The 20154-nt window shown below is 45.5% G+C and overlaps 1 protein-coding gene and 1 pseudogene across 6 annotated transcripts in view; both read right to left on the reverse strand.

The window, feature by feature from the left end:
* The window catches only part of MTSS1 (MTSS I-BAR domain containing 1), a 178028-nt gene that overhangs the window by 36874 nt on the left and 121000 nt on the right, over window positions 1-20154 (reverse strand). For all 6 annotated transcript variants that reach the window (XM_088442262.1, XM_088442259.1, XM_088442261.1 and 3 more), the window contains exon 4: window positions 10706-10790. In XM_088442262.1, coding sequence (XP_088298388.1) covers window positions 10706-10790 — 85 coding nt within the window. The remainder of the gene's footprint in view (window positions 1-10705; window positions 10791-20154) is intronic.
* LOC148511483 (uncharacterized) lies at window positions 4016-10233 on the reverse strand (annotated as a pseudogene).

Below are 20154 nucleotides of genomic sequence, written 5' to 3' on the forward strand. Positions count from 1 at the left end.
TTTGAGAAGAGAACAAGCTACACCTGATCCCAGAATATTACTTACCTGTGGCTCAATCTGTCATCGTCTACTGGGTCCCTTGTCGTGTGGCACGGTGCCATCTATCTCTCCGGGACCCTGCTGGCAGCATGTTGTCAATTGACAACAGGCTGTCTCGCTATTATTATTATTTGTGTTTATGTGTAAAGCACCAGACATTGGGGAATAGAAATAAAATAGGGACATAAAAGGAAAACAAAATGTGGATGTAAAAAAAAAAAAACGGAATACAAGACTCTGCTGGTGACAGGTAATAATCAGCGTAAAAGGGACAGAAGGCAAGAGAGAGACCAGGGTGTACCATAGTGGAGACTGGGGTAGCAGTGAAAGTGTACCAGTGTGCACAGTATAGGTGGTAGTAAGCAGGTGTGAGGGTGTATCAAGAGAGCACAGTATAGATTGGAGTAGGGTAGAAGGACCAGTGTGAGTAGTATACGTGGGAGTAAGTAGGTGTAAGGGTGTACCAGTGTGAGTAGTATACGTGGGAGTAAGTAGGTGTAAGGCTGTACCAGTGTGAGTAGTATAGGTGGGAGTAGGGTAGGTGTAAGGGTGTACAAGTGTGAGTAGCATAGGTGGGAGTAAGTAAGTGTATGGGTGTACCAGTGTGAGTAGTATAGGTGGGAGTAAGTAGGTGTGAGGGAGTACCAGTGTGAGTAGTATAGGTGGGAGTAAGTAGGCGTACGGGTGTAACAGTGTGAGTAGCATAGGTGGGAGTAAGTATGTGTATGGGTGTACCAGTGTGAGCAGTATAGGTGGGAGTAAGTAGGCGTACGGGTGTAACAGTGTGAGTAGTATAGGTGGGAGTAAGTAGGTGTAAGGTTGTACCAGTGTGAGTAGCATAGGTGGGAGAAAGTAGGTGTAAGGGTGTAACAGTGTGAGTAGCATAGGTGGGAGTAAGTAGGTGTAAGGGTGTACCAGTGTGAGCAGCATAGGTGGGAGAAAGTAGGTGTAAGGGTGTAACAGTGTGAGTAAGTATGTGTATGGGTGTACCAGTATGAGTAGTATAGGTGGGAGTAAGTAGGTGTAAGGGTGTACCAGTGTGAGTAGCATAGGTGGGAGTAAGTAGGTGTAAGGGTGTAACCGTGTGAGTAGCATAGGTGTGAGGGTGTACCAGTGTGAGTAGTATAGGAGGGAGTAAGTAGGTGTAAGGGTGTAACAGTGTGAGTAGCATAGGTGGGAGTAAGTAAGTGTAAGGGTGTAACAGTGTGAGTAGTATAAGAGGCAGTAGGTTAGTAGGTGTGAAGGTGCACCAGTGTGCGTAGTACAGGTGGGAGTAGTGTAGGTGTGAAGGTGCACCAGTCTGAGTAGTATAGGTGGGAGTAGGGTGGGTGTGAGGCTGTACCAGTGTAAGTAGTGTAGGTGGGAGTAGTGTAGGTGTTAACGTGCACCAGTGTGAGTAGTATAGGTGGGAGTAGGATAGGTGTGAGGTTGTGTTAGTATGTGTAGTATAGGTGGGAGTAAGTAGGTATAAGGGTGTACCAGTGTGAATAGCACAGGTGGGAGAAAGTAGGTGTAAGGGTGCAACAGTATGAGTAAGTAGGTGTAAGGGTGTAACAGTGTGAGTAGCATAGGTGGGAGTAAGTAGGTTTAACAGTGTGAGTAGCCTAGGTGTAAAGGTGTAACAGTGTGAGTAGTATAGGAGGGAGTAGGTTAGTAGGTGTAACGGTGTACCAGTGGGAATAGCTTAGATGGGATTAAGTACGTGTAAGGGAGTACCAGTGTGAGTAGCATAGGTGGGAGTAAGTAGGTGTAAGGGAGTACCAGTGTGAGTAGCATAGGTGGGAGTAAGTAGGTGTAAGGGTGTAACAGTGTGAGTAGCATAGGTGGGAGTAAGTAGGTGTAAGGGTGTACCAGTGTGAGTAGCATAGGTTGGAGTAAATAGGTGTAAGGGTGTAACAGTGTGAGAAGCATAGGTGGGAGTAAGTAGGTGTAAGGGTGTAACAGTGTGAGTAAGTAGGTGTAACAGTGTGAGTAGCATAGGTGTGATGGTGTACCAGTGTAAGTAGTATAGGTGGGAGTAGTGTAGGTCGAAGGGTGTTTTACCATGTGAGTAGTATAGGTGGGAGTAAGTAGGTGTAAGGGTGTAACAGTGTGAATAGTATAGGAGGGAGTAGGTTAGTAGGTGTGAAGGTGCACCAGTGTGAGTAGTACAGATGGGAGTAGTGTAGGTGTAAAGGTGCACCAGTGTGAGTAGTATAGGTGGGAGTAGGGTAGGTGTGAGTAGTATAGGGGGGAGTAGGACAGGTGTGAGGTTGTGTTAGTATGTGTAGTATAGGTGGGATTAAGTAGGTGTAAGGGTGTAACAGTGTGAGTAGCATAGGTGGGAGTATGTTAGTAGGTGTAAGGGAGTACCAGTGTGAGTAGCATAGGTGGGATTAAGTAGGTGTAAGGGTGTAACAGTGTGAGTAGCATAGGTGGGAGTAACAGTGTGAGTAACTAGGTGTAACAGTGTGAGTAGCCTAGGTGTGAGGGTGTACCAGTGTGAGTAGTATAGGAGGGAGTAAGTAGGTGTAAGGGTGTAAACAGTGTGAGTAGTATAGGAGGGAGTATGTTAGTAGGTGTAAGGGTGTACCAGTGGGAATTGCTTAGATGGGAGTAAGTAGGTGTAAGGGAGTACCAGTGTGAGTAGCATAGGTGGGAGTAAGTAGGTGTAAGGGAGTACCAGTGTGAGTAGCATAGGTGGGAGTAAGCAGGTGTAAGGGTGTAACAGTGTGAGTAGCATAGGTGGGAGAAAGTAGGTGTAACGGTGTAACAGTGTGAGAAGCATAGGTGGGAGTAAGTAGGTGTAAGGGTGTAACAGTGTGAGTAAGTAGGTGTAAGGGTGTAACAGAGTGAGAAGCATAGGTGGGAGTAAGTAGGTGTAAGGATGTAACAGTGTGAGTAAGTAGGTGTAACAGTGTGAGTAGCATAGGTGTAAGGGTGTAACAGTGTGAGTAGTATAGGTGGGAGTAGTGTAGGTTGAAGGGTGTAACATTGTGAGTAGTATAGGTGGGAGTAAATAGGTGTAAGGGTGTAACAGTGTGAGAAGCATAGGTGGGAGTAAGTAGGTGTAAGGGTGTAACAGTGTGAGTAAGTAGGTGTAAGGGTGTAACAGTGTGAGTAGTATAGGTGGGAGTAAGTAGGTGTAAGGGAGTACCAGTGTGAGTAGCATAGGTGGGAGTAAGCAGGTGTAAGGGTGTAACAGTGTGAGTAGCATAGGTGGGAGAAAGTAGGTGTAAGGGTGTAACAGTGTGAGTAGCATAGGTGGGAGTAAATAGGTGTAAGGGTGTAACAGTGTGAGAAGCATAGGTGGGAGTAAGTAGGTGTAAGGGTGTAACAGTGTGAGTAAGTAGGTGTAAGGGTGTAACAGAGTGAGAAGCATAGGTGGGAGTAAGTAGGTGTAAGGATGTAACAGTGTGAGTAAGTAGGTGTAACAGTGTGAGTAGCATAGGTGTAAGGGTGTAACAGTGTGAGTAGTATAGGTGGGAGTAGTGTAGGTTGAAGGGTGTAACATTGTGAGTAGTATAGGTGGGAGTAAATAGGTGTAAGGGTGTAACAGTGTGAGAAGCATAGGTGGGAGTAAGTAGGTGTAAGGGTGTAACAGTGTGAGTAAGTAGGTGTAAGGGTGTAACAGTGTGAGTAGTATAGGTGGGAGTAAGTAGGTGTAAGGGTGTAACAGTGTGAGTAGTATAGGAGGGAGTAGGCTAGTAGATGTGAAGGTGCACCAGTGTGAGTAGTACAGGTGGGAGTAGGGTGGCTGTGAGGCTGTACCAGTCAGTGTGAGTAGTATAGGTGGGAGTAGGATAGGTGTGAGGTTGTGTTAGTATGTGTAGTATAGGTGGGAGTAAGAAGGTGTAAGGGTGTACCAGTGTGAGGAGCATAGGTGGGAGTAAGTAGGTGTAAGGGTGTAACAGTGTGAGTAAGTAGGTGTAACAGTGTGAGTAGCATAGGTGTGATGGTGTACCAGTGTAAGTAGTATAGGTGGGAGTAGTGTAGGTCGAAGGGTGTTTTACCATGTGAGTAGTATAGGTGGGAGTAAGTAGGTGTAAGGGTGTAACAGTGTGAATAGTATAGGAGGGAGTAGGTTAGTAGGTGTGAAGGTGCACCAGTGTGAGTAGTACAGATGGGAGTAGTGTAGGTGTAAAGGTGCACCAGTGTGAGTAGTATAGGTGGGAGTAGGGTAGGTGTGAGGCTATACCAGTGTGAGTAGTATAGGGGGGAGTAGGATAGGTGTAAGGTTGTGTTAGTATGTGTAGTATAGGTGGGATTAAGTAGGTGTAAGGGTGTAACAGTGTGAGTAAGTAGGTGTAACAGTGTGAGTAGCATAGGTGTGATGGTGTACCAGTGTAAGTAGTATAGGTGGGAGTAGTGTAGGTCGAAGGGTGTTTTACCATGTGAGTAGTATAGGTGGGAGTAAGTAGGTGTAAGGGTGTAACAGTGTGAATAGTATAGGAGGGAGTAGGTTAGTAGGTGTGAAGGTGCACCAGTGTGAGTAGTACAGATGGGAGTAGTGTAGGTGTAAAGGTGCACCAGTGTGAGTAGTATAGGTGGGAGTAGGGTAGGTGTGAGGCTATACCAGTGTGAGTAGTATAGGGGGGAGTAGGATAGGTGTGAGGTTGTGTTAGTATGTGTAGTATAGGTGGGATTAAGTAGGTGTAAGGGTGTACCAGTGTGAGTAGCATAGATGGGAGAAAGTAGGTGTAAGAGTATGAGTAAGTAGGTGTAAGGGTGTAACAGTGTGAGTAGCATAGGTGGGAGTAACAGTGTGAGTAACTAGGTGTAACAGTGTGAGTAGCCTAGGTGTGAGGGTGTACCAGTGTGAGTAGTATAGGAGGGAGTAAGTAGGTGTAAGGGTGTAAACAGTGTGAGTAGTATAGGAGGGAGTATTTTAGTAGGTGTAAGGGTGTACCAGTGGGAATTGCTTAGATGGGAGTAAGTAGGTGTAAGGGAGTACCAGTGTGAGTAGCATAGGAGGGAGCAAGTAGGTGTAATGGTGTAACAGTGTGAGAAGCATAGGTGGGAGTAAGTAGGTGTAAGGGTGTAACAGTGTGAGTAGCATAGGTGGGAGAAAGTAGGTGTAAGGGTGTACCAGTGTGAGAAGCATAGGTGGGAGTAAGTAGGTGTAAGGATGTAACAGTGTGAGTAAGTAGGTGTAACAGTGTGAGTAGCATAGGTGTAAGGGTGTAACAGTGTGAGTAGTATAGGTGGGAGTAGTGTAGGTTGAAGGGTGTAACATTGTGAGTAGTATAGGTGGGAGTAAGTAGGTGTAAGGGTGTAACAGTGTGAGTAGTATAGGAGGGAGTAGGCTAGTAGATGTGAAGGTGCACCAGTGTGAGTAGTACAGGTGGGAGTAGGGTGGCTGTGAGGCTGTACCAGTCAGTGTGAGTAGTATAGGTGGGAGTAGGATAGGTGTGAGGTTGTGTTAGTATGTGTAGTATAGGTGGGAGTAAGTAGGTGTAAGGGTGTAACAGTGTGAGTAGTATAGGTGGTAGTAGTGTAGGTGTAAGGGTGTAAACAGTGTGAGTAGTATAGGAGGGAGTATGTTAGTAGGTGTAAGGGTGTACCAGTGGGAATTGCTTAGATGGGAGTAAGTAGGTGTAAGGGAGTACCAGTGTGAGTAGCATATGTGGGAGTAAGTAGGTGTAATGGTGTAACAGTGTGAGAAGCATAGGTGGGAGTAAGTAGGTGTAATGGTGTAACAGTGTGAGAAGCATAGGTGGGAGTAAGTAGGTGTAAGGGTGTAACAGTGTGAGTAGCATAGGTGGGAGTAAATAGGTGTAAGGGTGTAACAGTGTGAGAAGCATAGGTGGGAGTAAGTAGGTGTAAGGGTGTAACAGTGTGAGTAAGTAGGTGTAAGGGTGTAACAGTGTGAGTAGCATAGGTGGGAGTAAGTAGGTGTAAGGGTGTAACAGAGTGAGAAGCATAGGTGGGAGTAAGTAGGTGTAAGGGTGTAACAGTGTGAGTAGTATAGGTGGGAGTAGTGTAGGTTGAAGGGTGTAACAGTGTGAGTAAGTAGGTGTAAGGGTGTACCAGTGTGAGTAGCATAGGTGTGAGGGTGTACCAGTGTGAGTAGTATAGGAGGGAGTAGGTTAGTAGGTGTAAGGGTGTACCAGTGGGAGTAGCATATGTGAGAGTAAGTAGGTGTAAGGGTGTAACAGTGTGAGTAGTATAGGTGGGAGTAGTGTAGGTTGAAGGGTGTAACATTGTGAGTAGTATAGGTGGGAGTAAGTAGGTGTAAGGGTGTAACAGTGTGAGTAGTATAGGAGGGAGTAGGCTAGTAGATGTGAAGGTGCACCAGTGTGAGTAGTACAGGTGGGAGTAGGGTGGCTGTGAGGCTGTACCAGTCAGTGTGTGTCGCATAGGTGGGAGTAATGTGTAAGGGTGTAACAGTGTGAGTAGCATATGTGGGAGTAAGTAGGTGTAAGGGTGTAACAATGTGAGTAGTATAGGTGGGAGTAGTGTAGGTGTAAGGGTGTAACAGTAGTATAGGAGGGCATAGGTTAGTAGGTGTAAGGGTGTACTAATGTAAGTAGTATAGGTGGGAGTAGACTGGGTGTAAGGGTGTACCAGTGTTAGTAATATAGGTGGGAGTAGACTGGGTGTAAGGGTGTACCAGTGTGAGTAGTGTACCAGTGTGAGTAGTGTAGGTGCAAGGGTGTACTAGTTTAAGTAGTGTAGGTGGGAGTAGTGTAGGTGTAAGGGTGTACCAGTGTGAGTAGTATAGGTGGGAGTAGTGTAGGTGTAAGGGTGTACCAGTGTGAGTAGTATAGGTGGGAGTAGGATAGGTGTGAGGTTGTGTTAGTATGTGTAGTATAGGTGGGAGTAAGAAGGTGTAAGGGTGTACCAGTGTGAGTAGCATAGGTGGGAGTAAGTAGGTGTAAGGGTGTAACAGTGTGAGTAAGTAGGTGTAACAGTGTGAGTAGCATAGGTGTGATGGTGTACCAGTGTAAGTAGTATAGGTGGGAGTAGTGTAGGTCGAAGGGTGTTTTACCATGTGAGTAGTATAGGTGGGAGTAAGTAGGTGTAAGGGTGTAACAGTGTGAATAGTATAGGAGGGAGTAGGTTAGTAGGTGTGAAGGTGCACCAGTGTGAGTAGTACAGATGGGAGTAGTGTAGGTGTAAAGGTGCACCAGTGTGAGTAATAAAGGTGGGAGTAGGGTAGGTGTGAGGCTATACCAGTGTGAGTAGTATAGGGGGGAGTAGGATAGGTGTAAGGTTGTGTTAGTATGTGTAGTATAGGTGGGATTAAGTAGGTGTAAGGGTGTAACAGTGTGAGTAAGTAGGTGTAACAGTGTGAGTAGCATAGGTGTGATGGTGTACCAGTGTAAGTAGTATAGGTGGGAGTAGTGTAGGTCGAAGGGTGTTTTACCATGTGAGTAGTATAGGTGGGAGTAAGTAGGTGTAAGGGTGTAACAGTGTGAATAGTATAGGAGGGAGTAGGTTAGTAGGTGTGAAGGTGCACCAGTGTGAGTAGTACAGATGGGAGTAGTGTAGGTGTAAAGGTGCACCAGTGTGAGTAGTATAGGTGGGAGTAGGGTAGGTGTGAGGCTATACCAGTGTGAGTAGTATAGGGGGGAGTAGGATAGGTGTGAGGTTGTGTTAGTATGTGTAGTATAGGTGGGATTAAGTAGGTGTAAGGGTATACCAGTGTGAGTAGCATAGATGGGAGAAAGTAGGTGTAAGAGTATGAGTAAGTAGGTGTAAGGGTGTAACAGTGTGAGTAGCATAGGTGGGAGTAACAGTGTGAGTAACTAGGTGTAACAGTGCGAGTAGCCTAGGTGTGAGGGTGTACCAGTGTGAGTAGTATAGGAGGGAGTAAGTAGGTGTAAGGGTGTAACAGTGGGAATTGCTTAGATGGGAGTAAGTAGGTGTAAGGGAGTACCAGTGTGAGTAGCATAGGAGGGAGCAAGTAGGTGTAATGGTGTAACAGTGTGAGAAGCATAGGTGGGAGTAAGTAGGTGTAAGGGTGTAACAGTGTGAGTAGCATAGGTGGGAGAAAGTAGGTGTAAGGGTGTACCAGTGTGAGAAGCATAGGTGGGAGTAAGTAGGTGTAAGGATGTAACAGTGTGAGTAAGTAGGTGTAACAGTGTGAGTAGCATAGGTGTAAGGGTGTAACAGTGTGAGTAGTATAGGTGGGAGTAGTGTAGGTTGAAGGGTGTAACATTGTGAGTAGTATAGGTGGGAGTAAGTAGGTGTAAGGGTGTAACAGTGTGAGTAGTATAGGAGGGAGTAGGCTAGTAGATGTGAAGGTGCACCAGTGTGAGTAGTACAGGTGGGAGTAGGGTGGCTGTGAGGCTGTACCAGTCAGTGTGAGTAGTATAGGTGGGAGTAGGATAGGTGTGAGGTTGTGTTAGTATGTGTAGTATAGGTGGGAGTAAGTAGGTGTAAGGGTGTAACAGTGTGAGTAGTATAGGTGGTAGTAGTGTAGGTGTAAGGGTGTAAACAGTGTGAGTAGTATAGGAGGGAGTATGTTAGTAGGTGTAAGGGTGTACCAGTGGGAATTGCTTAGATGGGAGTAAGTAGGTGTAAGGGAGTACCAGTGTGAGTAGCATATGTGGGAGTAAGTAGGTGTAATGGTGTAACAGTGTGAGAAGCATAGGTGGGAGTAAGTAGGTGTAATGGTGTAACAGTGTGAGTAGCATAGGTGGGAGTAAATAGGTGTAAGGGTGTAACAGTGTGAGAAGCATAGGTGGGAGTAAGTAGGTGTAAGGGTGTAACAGTGTGAGTAAGTAGGTGTAAGGGTGTAACAGTGTGAGTAGCATAGGTGGGAGTAAGTAGGTGTAAGGGTGTAACAGTGTGAGTAGCATAGGTGGGAGTAAGTAGGTGTAAGGGTGTAACAGAGTGAGAAGCATAGGTGGGAGTAAGTAGGTGTAAGGGTGTAACAGTGTGAGTAGTATAGGTGGGAGTAGTGTAGGTTGAAGGGTGTAACAGTGTGAGTAAGTATGTGTAAGGGTGTACCAGTGTGAGTAGCATAGGTGTGAGGGTGTACCAGTGTGAGTAGTATAGGAGGGAGTAGGTTAGTAGGTGTAAGGGTGTACCAGTGGGAGTAGCATATGTGAGAGTAAGTAGGTGTAAGGGTGTAACAGTGTGAGTAGTATAGGTGGGAGTAGTGTAGGTTGAAGGGTGTAACATTGTGAGTAGTATAGGTGGGAGTAAGTAGGTGTAAGGGTGTAACAGTGTGAGTAGTATAGGAGGGAGTAGGCTAGTAGATGTGAAGGTGCACCAGTGTGAGTAGTACAGGTGGGAGTAGGGTGGCTGTGAGGCTGTACCAGTCAGTGTGTGTCGCATAGGTGGGAGTAATGTGTAAGGGTGTAACAGTGTGAGTAGCATATGTGGGAGTAAGTAGGTGTAAGGGTGTAACAATGTGAGTAGTATAGGTGGGAGTAGTGTAGGTGTAAGGGTGTAACAGTAGTATAGGAGGGCATAGGTTAGTAGGTGTAAGGGTGTACTAATGTAAGTAGTATAGGTGTGAGTAGTGTAGGTGTAAGGGTGTACCAGTGTTAGTAATATAGGTGGGAGTAGACTGGGTGTAAGGGTGTACCAGTGTGAGTAGTGTACCAGTGTGAGTAGTGTAGGTGCAAGGGTGTACTAGTTTAAGTAGTGTAGGTGGGAGTAGTGTAGGTGTAAGGGTGTACCAGTGTGAGTAGTATAGGTGGGAGTAGTGTAGGTGTAAGGGTGTACCAGTGTGAGTAGTATAGGTGGGAGTAGGATAGGTGTGAGGTTGTATTAGTATGTGTAGTATAGGTAGGAGTAGAGTCAGTGTGAGTAGTGTATGTAGGAGTAGGGTAGGTGTGAGGGTGTAGCACTGTGAGTAGTATAGGTAGGAGTAGGGTAGGTGTGAGGGTGTATTAGTATGTGTAGTATAGGTAGGAGTAGAGTCAGTGTGAGTAGTATAGGTAGGAGAAGGGTAGGTGTGAGGGTGTAGTAGTGTGAGTAGTATAGGTAGGAGTAGGGTAGGTGTGAGGGTGTACCAGTGTTAGAAGTATACAGATGTGTCCTTATACATCTAGCCTCAATACACCACGCAGCGCTACTTTCCTGGTGTGAGTGAGCCGTCAGTTCCTGCTAACGTCAGGCATCTTTTTTGCCGAAACTGCTTCTAAGTCGCAGTGTGATGTGACTAGGACACACCAGCAGACTGTGCTGATTAATTTGCAATGCGGCACTTGTATGTCTGTGTGCATCGGAGTCTGTATATGAACCACAACGGAACATCGAAGGAAAAAAAAACTGCAGCCGCTTCAGTGTGGCTCTTCATATACAGAGTCAGAGACTCAATCACAATACAAGTGTCGCATATCAAATTAATCAGCACAGTCTGCTGGTGCCTGCCAGTCACATTTAATAAATAATAAATAAATACAGTGAATAACAGACAAGGAGGGATGGACGGTGTTTTTCAGCTTATTTCATAGGACTTTTAAGTGTGTTGATAACTGTCACTGGGAACGAGAATCTCACATCTATACATCTGCACCAAAGAATTCAGTATTTTTTGATCCTGATTTAAAATGATTACAAACTGACTTTAGTGTTGGCAAACACACACACAGGAGAAAAGGGTGGCAATACGAAAAAAAAAAGGGCATTCTGCCACAACGTCCCTATAATTCAGCCACCCTAAACCCAGGCTGAAAAGCTGACCTACATTTTTGGAGAGGCTATATAAATAAATATAGAGACTGACCTTGAAAACTGTCTGAGTTTGGACTCTATACTCCGATGCCTCATGCACATTCTGGTCAAAGCAGAACCAACTTCCCTCGTTGCCCCTGAAAGAAAAGACAAAAAAAACAAAAAGTGTGATTAAGTTAAACAATGAAAAAATCGAAGTAATATGTACGATACACATCATTTAAAGTGGCACAATCATCAGAATGATGTTTACACTTAGGTTTAAACAGATTTGATAAGAGAATGTTTGTGATGTATTTTGCACATAAAACTACGTCTGTGCCGATTTACCCCTTTTAACAAAAATAGGCAGCAAAAGCTGCAGTTGTTATTCCTGTGGCTTTGCCCCCTCACTCCCAAAGTTTTGAAGGTACATTTAGTATCTGCCCGATTTTCAAAGCTGCCTCTTTAAGCAGTACACCCTATTTATTCTAAACCACCGACATAATTTTGCATTCCAGAAATATTTCGATTGACAGGGAAAAAAAAATCTTGGGAAAAGTGGTTTCTCTATGCAATGCTGCATTCTACCACATGATGGCAGTATGGCACTCTTGCAGCATAAATTAAGCCCTGTACAGTAGGTTTTACTCCCGGCAACAAACCTTCATTTTCATATCAGTGCTGGAAACTGCTTTGAAATATTACAAATGTCAAAACAAATCCAACATATAAAATCCATAATAAGAAATATTGTCAGGACGGTGATGCAGTGTGCCCCACAGGCACAAACATAGCTCGTTTGCATTTCTTGTGGGGTTGTTATGAGAAAATGACGCTGGGAAGGTCATTGGTAGAAAGCCAGGCCCATCATGGAAGCACAGGCTGTATATGATGGGCGACAATTCACTGTCCAAGGTTTCAGCAGCTCTGTGTATGCCTGGTGGAGGAGAACGCAGTGTTTTAAACCTTTCAGTACCATGACTGGCTGCTGTACATTAACATGCATGAACCCTTAATGTATGCACCACATACATGCGCTTTTGAATAACCCGGATCTTTAAGTTTAATTTTTTAACATGTAAATCTCATATTATTGATATTGATCTGTCCGCATGGACTATAGGGTCAATTCAATGTTGGGGGGGGTGGGGGAATTGTAGGAATTGCCTGCAAAGTCCTGAGGTGACAGGGGGCCGATTCAGTACGGCACGCGGCTGCGATTATGCGCACAGTCTCACTGCGGTGATATGCTAATCCACTGCGATCGCTATGCTGTTGAAGGATGCCCACCTTACCTTACACACATCCGAAATACGTAGCAAGACTGCGAAACCATCGGTAATGGGAGTAAAATATGAAACATTCTGCATTTTTGAGACCTGCAGGGGGCAGAGCTGTGTACGTGAGGGAGGGGGAGGGGGGCTGTGAATTGTTGCTTTCATCATCATCATAGGAAAATCAAATGGTATGCAGTCGGTAAGCCGGCGGACCTAATCCCGACAGCCAGCTTCCCGACTGTCATATCCCGGCAAGGGTCTAAAGACAGGCGTCGATATGCCGACGCCAGTCATTAGAAATACGCCAGGAGCCTGGCGGCCAGCATCCTGATCGAAGGGATGCTGAGCGCGGATAGCCGCGTGTATTAGGTTTAGGGTTCCCGGGGGAAATTAGGGTTAGGCACCCCCCGGGAGGTTAGGTTTAGGCTAGGGGAGGGGGGAGGTCAGTGTTAGGTACCCCTGGGGGGGGGGGACTTAGGTTTAGGCGGTGGGGAAGGGTGGGTTTAGGTTTAGGCATTTAGAGGGGGGGATTAGGGTTAGGCACTGGGGGGAATGTTAGGGTTAGGCACCCCTAAGGGAGGGTTAGGGGGTAGAAATAGGTTAGTAAATACTTACCTTTGACGATCGGGATTTCCTCCTCTGCCGGGATGCCGCTGTCGGGATTCCAACCGCCGGGCATGGGTCTGGCGTAAATCATACCGATTCCATATCAACTATGGCCACATTTGTTGTAGGTACCCTCATTGTCTACCATCCATTCCTGCTTGCTCCAAAAGATATTTTCAGAATTGATTAATGAGGATTCGCATATAAGTTGTGGTTACCCTGACAAAATCGGTTCATCCAAAACAATCCCTTCCAAACAGTCTGCATTGCTCCCAAACTTCCCACTTCTAGGTAACGGAGACAGGAAAATAACTGGGAAGTTTATTTCACATTACAGATGAATTATTAGATTATTTGGGAAGTTCGGCAGTGTAACATTTGCTAAGGCTGGATGGGGTAAAGGCTTACCATGGGTTAAGGGTGTGGGAATTTCATTTTCTCCTCTCTCTGTATGCCGACAATTACAGGGTTGAGAACAAAATGGAATGAAGGCCACAAGAGAACCCTCTGGTTTTACTAAATGACAGGTGGACGGAACGGGTCTATAAATGGTCAGGAAATGGAAGGCCTCGTGCAATTACAGGGCATAGTGCTCATCTCGCGGAGAGGCCTTGGCGAACGGTGCCAAAAAGAGCCAGGGTCAATTTGGGGCTGAGCTGTGACAGGAGAATTTACAGAGATTATGAAATTAGACTAACGAGGACGAAATGTTTTACAAACACCCGACTGGAATTGGGCAACGAGGGGGGAGATATTTTGACAGAATTGGTCACAGTCCAGCTGCCACAGTTACCGGAGATGATATTAATGTGTTGGCTTTTAACAAACCTGTGCGTTCCTTCTTAATATCAACAGTGGTCCGGGCAAGAGTCAGCACTGTAGGTGGTCTTATTACGAAGTGCTGCACACACACTTCATTTACCAAAGACAAGTAAGATATATCACGCACGCACGTTATTTTAAATAATAAAGCTATTTTCGATTTCATGTAGCTTCTGAAATTTAAAGGACCACATCGCCTTAAATACAATACAAATAGGACTAGTCGTATACGCTCCGTGAGATTCTAGGATTAGGGTGAGACCTCGCGTACTTCCAGGAAAGTGGACAACTGTCCTGAACCTTCAAGGTGGGTGGAGTCATGTCATCAAGTCCTGCCCACCTCATTTAAGAAAAATGGGTGGGGCAGAATGATGTAATTAGTCATCAAGTCACACCCGTTTAAGGTTTAATAAAGTTTTATTTAGAGTTTGTCGCACCCGTAGGAAACCTACACGAACTGGGGGGAGACATACAAACCTCGCACAGAGAGGACCTTCGTGGGAATTCAACCCAAGACCTCAGCGCTACAAAGGCAGCAAGCTAACCAGATTTATAAACTGCTTCTGCCCCCAAGCAGCATGTAAGGATGTCCCACAACTATGAAACCCTCCAGAAGGCAGGAGCTGTATCTTACGGTGAGCTCGCAGTGCAGGAGAATAAAGTCTGCCTGATCCTAGCCCACAGCGCTTAGCAGAGAACTGCATACTGGATCTGTGCTCTCCACAAAGTGGCATCCATCATTCATGAGGCAGGGAGGCTGTGACGCAGGAAGGAGCCCGCTCTGCCTGGGGGGGGAAGTATGGATCAGAAGCAGAATCAGCCCATGTGCATACACAGCGTGTCCTGGTTTTCTGTGCTCTCCTGGGAAGGCGGCACATGTGGCACAGCATGGTAGCACAGTTAGCATTGCTGTCCCAAAGCACTGAGGTCTTGGGTTCTATTCAGACCGAGGTCATGTGTGTGTGGCAGGGACGTGCAACCAGGGGAGGCAGAGCCTCCCCTATCATACTCCCTGTCATGCTCCAGGGTTTTGATATAAAAACTGTGTTTGTGCCTCCCCAGACATTGACCTCACCGCACGTCACTGGTGTGTGGAGTATATTTACACCGGGTGCTCTGGTCTCCTACAGCAATCCAAAGACAATACCAGTAGAGTACCTGGCTGCTGCCTAATGGTAATAAATAAAAACATCTGACAAGTTCTGTCTAACAATCCCTTATCCCCATGCCCTACAGGGAACACATTTTGTGCGGATGGTAAAAGCCGGCAGTACGTTATACAATGCTCAGTGGAAAAACATACATATAGGTATGGGGATCCCTGGCTCTGATCCAATAGGTATGCGTGGGAATGGGGGCCAATTAAGGATGGCCATCGATGGCACAAAAACCATCTATGGTGTACCATTGATGGTTTGCACCCCCTCAGTGCCCACCACTGGGCCAATCAAAAATTGGGGCGGGGCTTAGCAGGCGTCGGGGAGCGGGGCTAAGCTCCGTCCTGTCAAGTAAAAAAGAAAAAAACATCGCCTCCCACTCATCCATCGATGATGGAGAACAATTGGTTATCTGCCATCGATGGCAAGACTAGTTTACATCAGTCAGCCACCATCGATGTATTGAAATCAACGAGGGTTGATGGCCATCCCTAAGGACAAGTTATTCTTTCATCTCCACTAATAATCCCTATGCGCACCTGTGCGTCCTGGAAGAGCGCACTGGGAGCTGGGGTTTAATGACAGTTTTAAAAACCGCAAGTCGCTAAATGGTTCCGTGGTGTCCTCTGACGGAGCCTTTGTGACACTGCTGCACAGGAGACACTGTAGGAGCCTGGACTGTGCTACAAGATTAATCCATTTGTTATTCAACACAGCGTAGGGATAAAGCAGGTGGGGGGAGGACAGCAGAGCTCCATGTACAGAGGATCAGTTCCTGCAGCACAATGGCTGTGACTCAGTGAAATTATAGCTGGGTGAAATGTGCGGCTGAGCCGGGCCAGTGTTTTATGACCGTCCCCAGCAGGGCTCCATTCCCATCCACCTCTGGCAGCCCCACCGCCGCACGTACAGGTCAACATTCTACTTTATTCCCAGGGACACAGGTTTGGTTAAATCATCGGTCCTTGGAGAACTACAACTCCCATCACAACATGTTTTGCAGAACTTCAATAGAACGTACTGTTTTTTAGTCTGAAATAATCCTCTAGCCTACAATACACGTGAACTCGCTCGCATGGGCTAAAGAATAAGAACAGATGGGGAAAATGGCATCGAGCGCGCAGGAAGAGATTAATTTTATTGTGCCGTTAATGGTTTATAGGGGAAAAAAATTAGCAGAGACTTTAAGCTGCTTTTTTCTTTTTTTTTTACTAACATAATTCGCTGTGGAAAACGACCGACGGCCTCGTTTATTTCATGTGAAAATATGAGCTGTATGTAATAAGTAACCCTCAGGGGCCTCGCTCTGTATTACCATGGTACCACCTGGCCGTCTCTGCTGTAATCCATAGCAACCAATTAGACGTTTGGTATCATTCCCTGAACTGCACTACATAATTAGCTGCTAGAACCTGATTGGTTGCTGTATGTAAAAGCACATTTCAGCACCGAGCAACATGGGATTATACAAGAATCCTTTTTGTGCTATACAGCTTTTGAGTACATAACTACTTACTAAGATCAAGGGTAGTGTGCGGCCCTTTTGAAGGTTGGATGACCACATAGATCATGTTGCCCATCACTGATATAGGCTATGCATTACCGCTTGCAGACCCACTTTTCATTCAGAATTCAATTCTGCGCGCTGTTGGGTCGCAATGGACGAACGCGCAAAAATACTGTATACTACGGTAACCCAACATTGACAATCTCCCTATGTACAGATGTGTCCACATACATCTGACCTCCGTGCGCTACAAGTCGCGCTACACAATTGCGGCTGTACCTGCATACGAAACGCTACGTTACAGTGTTACAGCCATTGACACTAACGTAGCCTTCCGCATGCAGATACGCCCGCAGTCGCTCACAGAATATAGGCATGCCGCACATCATTTTAAGCAGAAGCTGATTAATGTGCGAATAAGAAGCATTTGAAGGTAAAAAAGTTGCATAAAAAGACGTTCGGCGCCACTGAGTCACGCCACGGCATGGCGCAAGAGCTGTTTAACGCGCCAGGAGGCTAGATGTATGAGGACACATCTGTACCTCTGTGTGGTATGAAGCAATATCGGCAGTGCTTGGTTGTCACAACGCGTCATTCCAAAACGCACATCGGGCTGAATCGAATTGCTCTCAGGGAGTAACGTTGTCACGACAACAGGCATAGCAATCAATGGCTGAGAAAGCATCCCAGGATCACCGATAAGGATCAAATATCCAAAAAATTAAAGTTGATATGAAAGCAGTGACAACATAGTCAAGAGGGGCATCCATATTAAATACGAATGAAGGGCAAATTTTGTTCATAAGGAAGAGATTTTACAAATCAGTACAAAATATGGGTATTAAGATTGTTCCCCCATCACATTATATGTCAGTGTATTGCCCCTAATTCACATTACGTCCCTAGTAGAAAAGAAGTAACCAGTTTTAACCTCCCTGATGCACAGATATCTCCTAGTAAGCAGTACGGATAGGAGAGTTGGCAGCAGGGAGAGGAGAATGGGCATTAGGGACAGGAGAGCTGGTAGTATGGATAGTGGTGACAGATCCCTGCTATGGCGGTGCTCTGATCTCCATATTAGGCTGTAAGTCTTGCCCATGGGCTCTGCAACAACAGGTTGCGGATCCGTCACTCACATCACTACAACACCACCCCCTTTCGGCTCTAGCAGTAAACCCTGCTTCACAGCGCCGACGGTGCTTACCGACCAACACATCATCATGACAGAAGTTATCTATCATTTACAGTTTATTATGTACTGAAGAAATTATGATTTAACTGGCCTTTTCATTGGCATGAAACACCGCTTGATCTAATATGCAAGAGCACAAAGACAGAACTTTACAAGACAGAGATGAGTATTTAAGGCCTACACAGAGGTAACGAGGCGGCAGGTAAAGGCCTAGATTGGGCCACAGACGACACTATTTTAGTCGGGCAGGTCATGCGAACGAACCATCTACACTACCGGGTCACATGAACGCTATACACGAGATATAACCTCATTCATATAAATGTGACAGAGAACTATCAGCTCGTATGATCATCACGTGACCCTGAACATGAAGCCCCGTTCCTGCACAGTGATGCACTTATCGACGCCGCTTCTGATTACCATGATGTGTGCAACCTGGCCACACACTAGACCAACTTGCATCCAACCATCCAACTAGTTGATTGGTTGGAATGAAAATCTGGTAACGTATGGGAGTAAATGATGATCAGCAATTTGCTGCTAAATGCCAGAAAACAGATGAAAATGGTCGTTCAGACAAGTTTGTTAAAGTTTGATCTAAACAATATGTTCAAACAACAGTTTTTGTCCATTTTCCGGCATTTGGGAGCAAATTGCTGATTGTCATTTGCCTTCATCCCTTACCAGATTTTCATTTCAACCAATCAACTGGATGAAAATTGGTCTAGTGTGTGGCCAGCTTAAGTGTATGTGTCCTCCAGATAACAATGTACAATATGTGGGGCTCAAGGCTTACTGAAGCAAGAAGATCGATACTAGCTTGGAGAAGGCAGAAATACACGGACTACGTCATTTCACCTGTGATTTACGGTGCCCTTTTTACAGTAATATGTAAAACATTTAAGCAACTTTTTCCGAATGCCAGTAATGAGACAGAAGACAGGTGTGGTAGGTATTCTAATTATTTAAAATAAAAAGGGAAGAATGGGCTGACCTGAATTGGATGGAACCAAGGCCAAGTGTCTGTTTCAGCTCCAAAAATAACATGAGCCATCATTTTGCTAACACCAGCACTCCCTCAGTCACATACATTCCCTGTGTCTGCCTGGCTGTCCCCCTCTAGTAATACAGCTCCAGCTGTGTACACACAGGAGATAATGAGCACAGACAGCCAGGGTCACTCCTGTAGGACATAACCACTGTTACTGCAATTACCTGCAGTAAAATAATTACCAAGCTCTGCAGCAAACTGCTATCTCTCTACTGATAGTCAGCGACTGGCTCGCACCAACCAAACTAGATAGTGGAAGAATCATTCTACATGAATATATGTGATCAGCGTTTTTCTTTAATTTATTTTTTTAAGAGACGGATGAGAAAGGAAATCATTATTTTGTGTTAAAAAAAAGAACAAATCACTTACACATGTCGCCACCATATCGGGCATAATGCTGTATACTATACTTCCCAACAACTCATTTTAATCAACAACCTTCCCCAGAGCCTGCTCTATGTTCTTATACTTCTCCAAGGGTCGTTCTGAATTTGGGAAGTGATCGACAATTGCTCAGTGACCGAAAACGTTGAAGTGCAGTGTTTTTAAGTGCATAACTAGCGTTAGACCAGCGTTAAACCGAGGAGAAACAGAAGGAGAAAAGGTCCATCAAGCAACAAACCTCAACAATCTAAAGACTCAGACTATAACTGGATTCCCTGTACAATCACAGCAAGAACACTTCTATTGCTATTAATAATGCTGGCCTTCTGATTCTCGCTTACAATTCAATGCTTATCGTACTTTTTCCCATGTCAGTTTACATCTATCTACTTTGAAACACTGGCCCTCATTCAGAGCCGCTCGTTAGTGGCAGTACGCTCGTTCCGAGCGATGTTTGCACATCTGCGCATGCGTACGGTTTTTAGTACGCATGCGCGAACCAGTCAGTGCGGCCAAAAATCGTTGGTACGCAATATAGCGAGTGCCTGCTATTTTGAATGACAGAATGAGGCGTATGTGGGTGGTAACAGGGGAAGGTGCTTGAAAATGGGGAGTGGAGATCCGAACGCAGGCGTGCTTAAAGGTCAAAACGGGCGTTTTATGGGTGTGTATATTTAAAACAGCAGCGTCATTGTTCACGTCACTGGGTTATTTTATAGCCAGAACTGCTCGCAAATTTGTGGTAGCAAACACCAACCACAAGAATAGCGAGCAGTTCATACGCTGGTCGATGTACTCGATTAATCTAATAAATAGCGGACATGACGTAGGATGCGAGCGGCCAGGGGGCGTTTTTAACAAATAAACGAGCGTATGTTTTGCTCGCTCGTTCAGACTTAGAGGTGTGAACAGACTACAATGTGCGTACGGATCATTTGAATAGCCACCCCTTGTTTTTAAACGAACGACCGCAAATAGCGAACGGCTCTGAATGAGGGCCACTGTCCTTTATCTCAGCTCTCTTGCCTAGCCTCACATCCTCTATCTGCTTACAATCTGCATTATTTTTCAAATTCTGCACACATTAGAACCCCACTTTTAATACTCCCTATAACAGTCTTGTTAATCTGCGTACATATTGATACACTGTTTTTTGATACATCACTGTTTTTTTTCACTTGCATTCCTACAAATCTCTTGCACTCATATCTCATTTACATTTCCAAATTTCATTCCTCTTGTTTACTTATAAACACCATGACAAGGTTTTCGTCAACTCCCTCCTTCACTCAGTCTCTACCTAATCCTCTATTCTGCCCCCTGCTTCCACCTTTATCCTTTCCCCCTTATCTCTTCCACCTCCTCCTCCCCTTCTCCCCCCTCCTCTGTCAGCCTACTCTTCACTTCTCACCCATTACTCCACTTTCTTCCTGTTCTACCCCCCCTCTGTCCTACTACCCCACCACCAAACCCTCCTCCTACACTCCTCTCCCTGTCACTTCACCCCACTGCCATCC

The sequence above is a fragment of the Taudactylus pleione genome, unplaced genomic scaffold (assembly GCF_031769625.1).
Source record: "Taudactylus pleione unplaced genomic scaffold, aTauple2 ptg000306l, whole genome shotgun sequence".
Classification (NCBI taxonomy): Eukaryota; Metazoa; Chordata; class Amphibia; order Anura; family Myobatrachidae; genus Taudactylus; species Taudactylus pleione.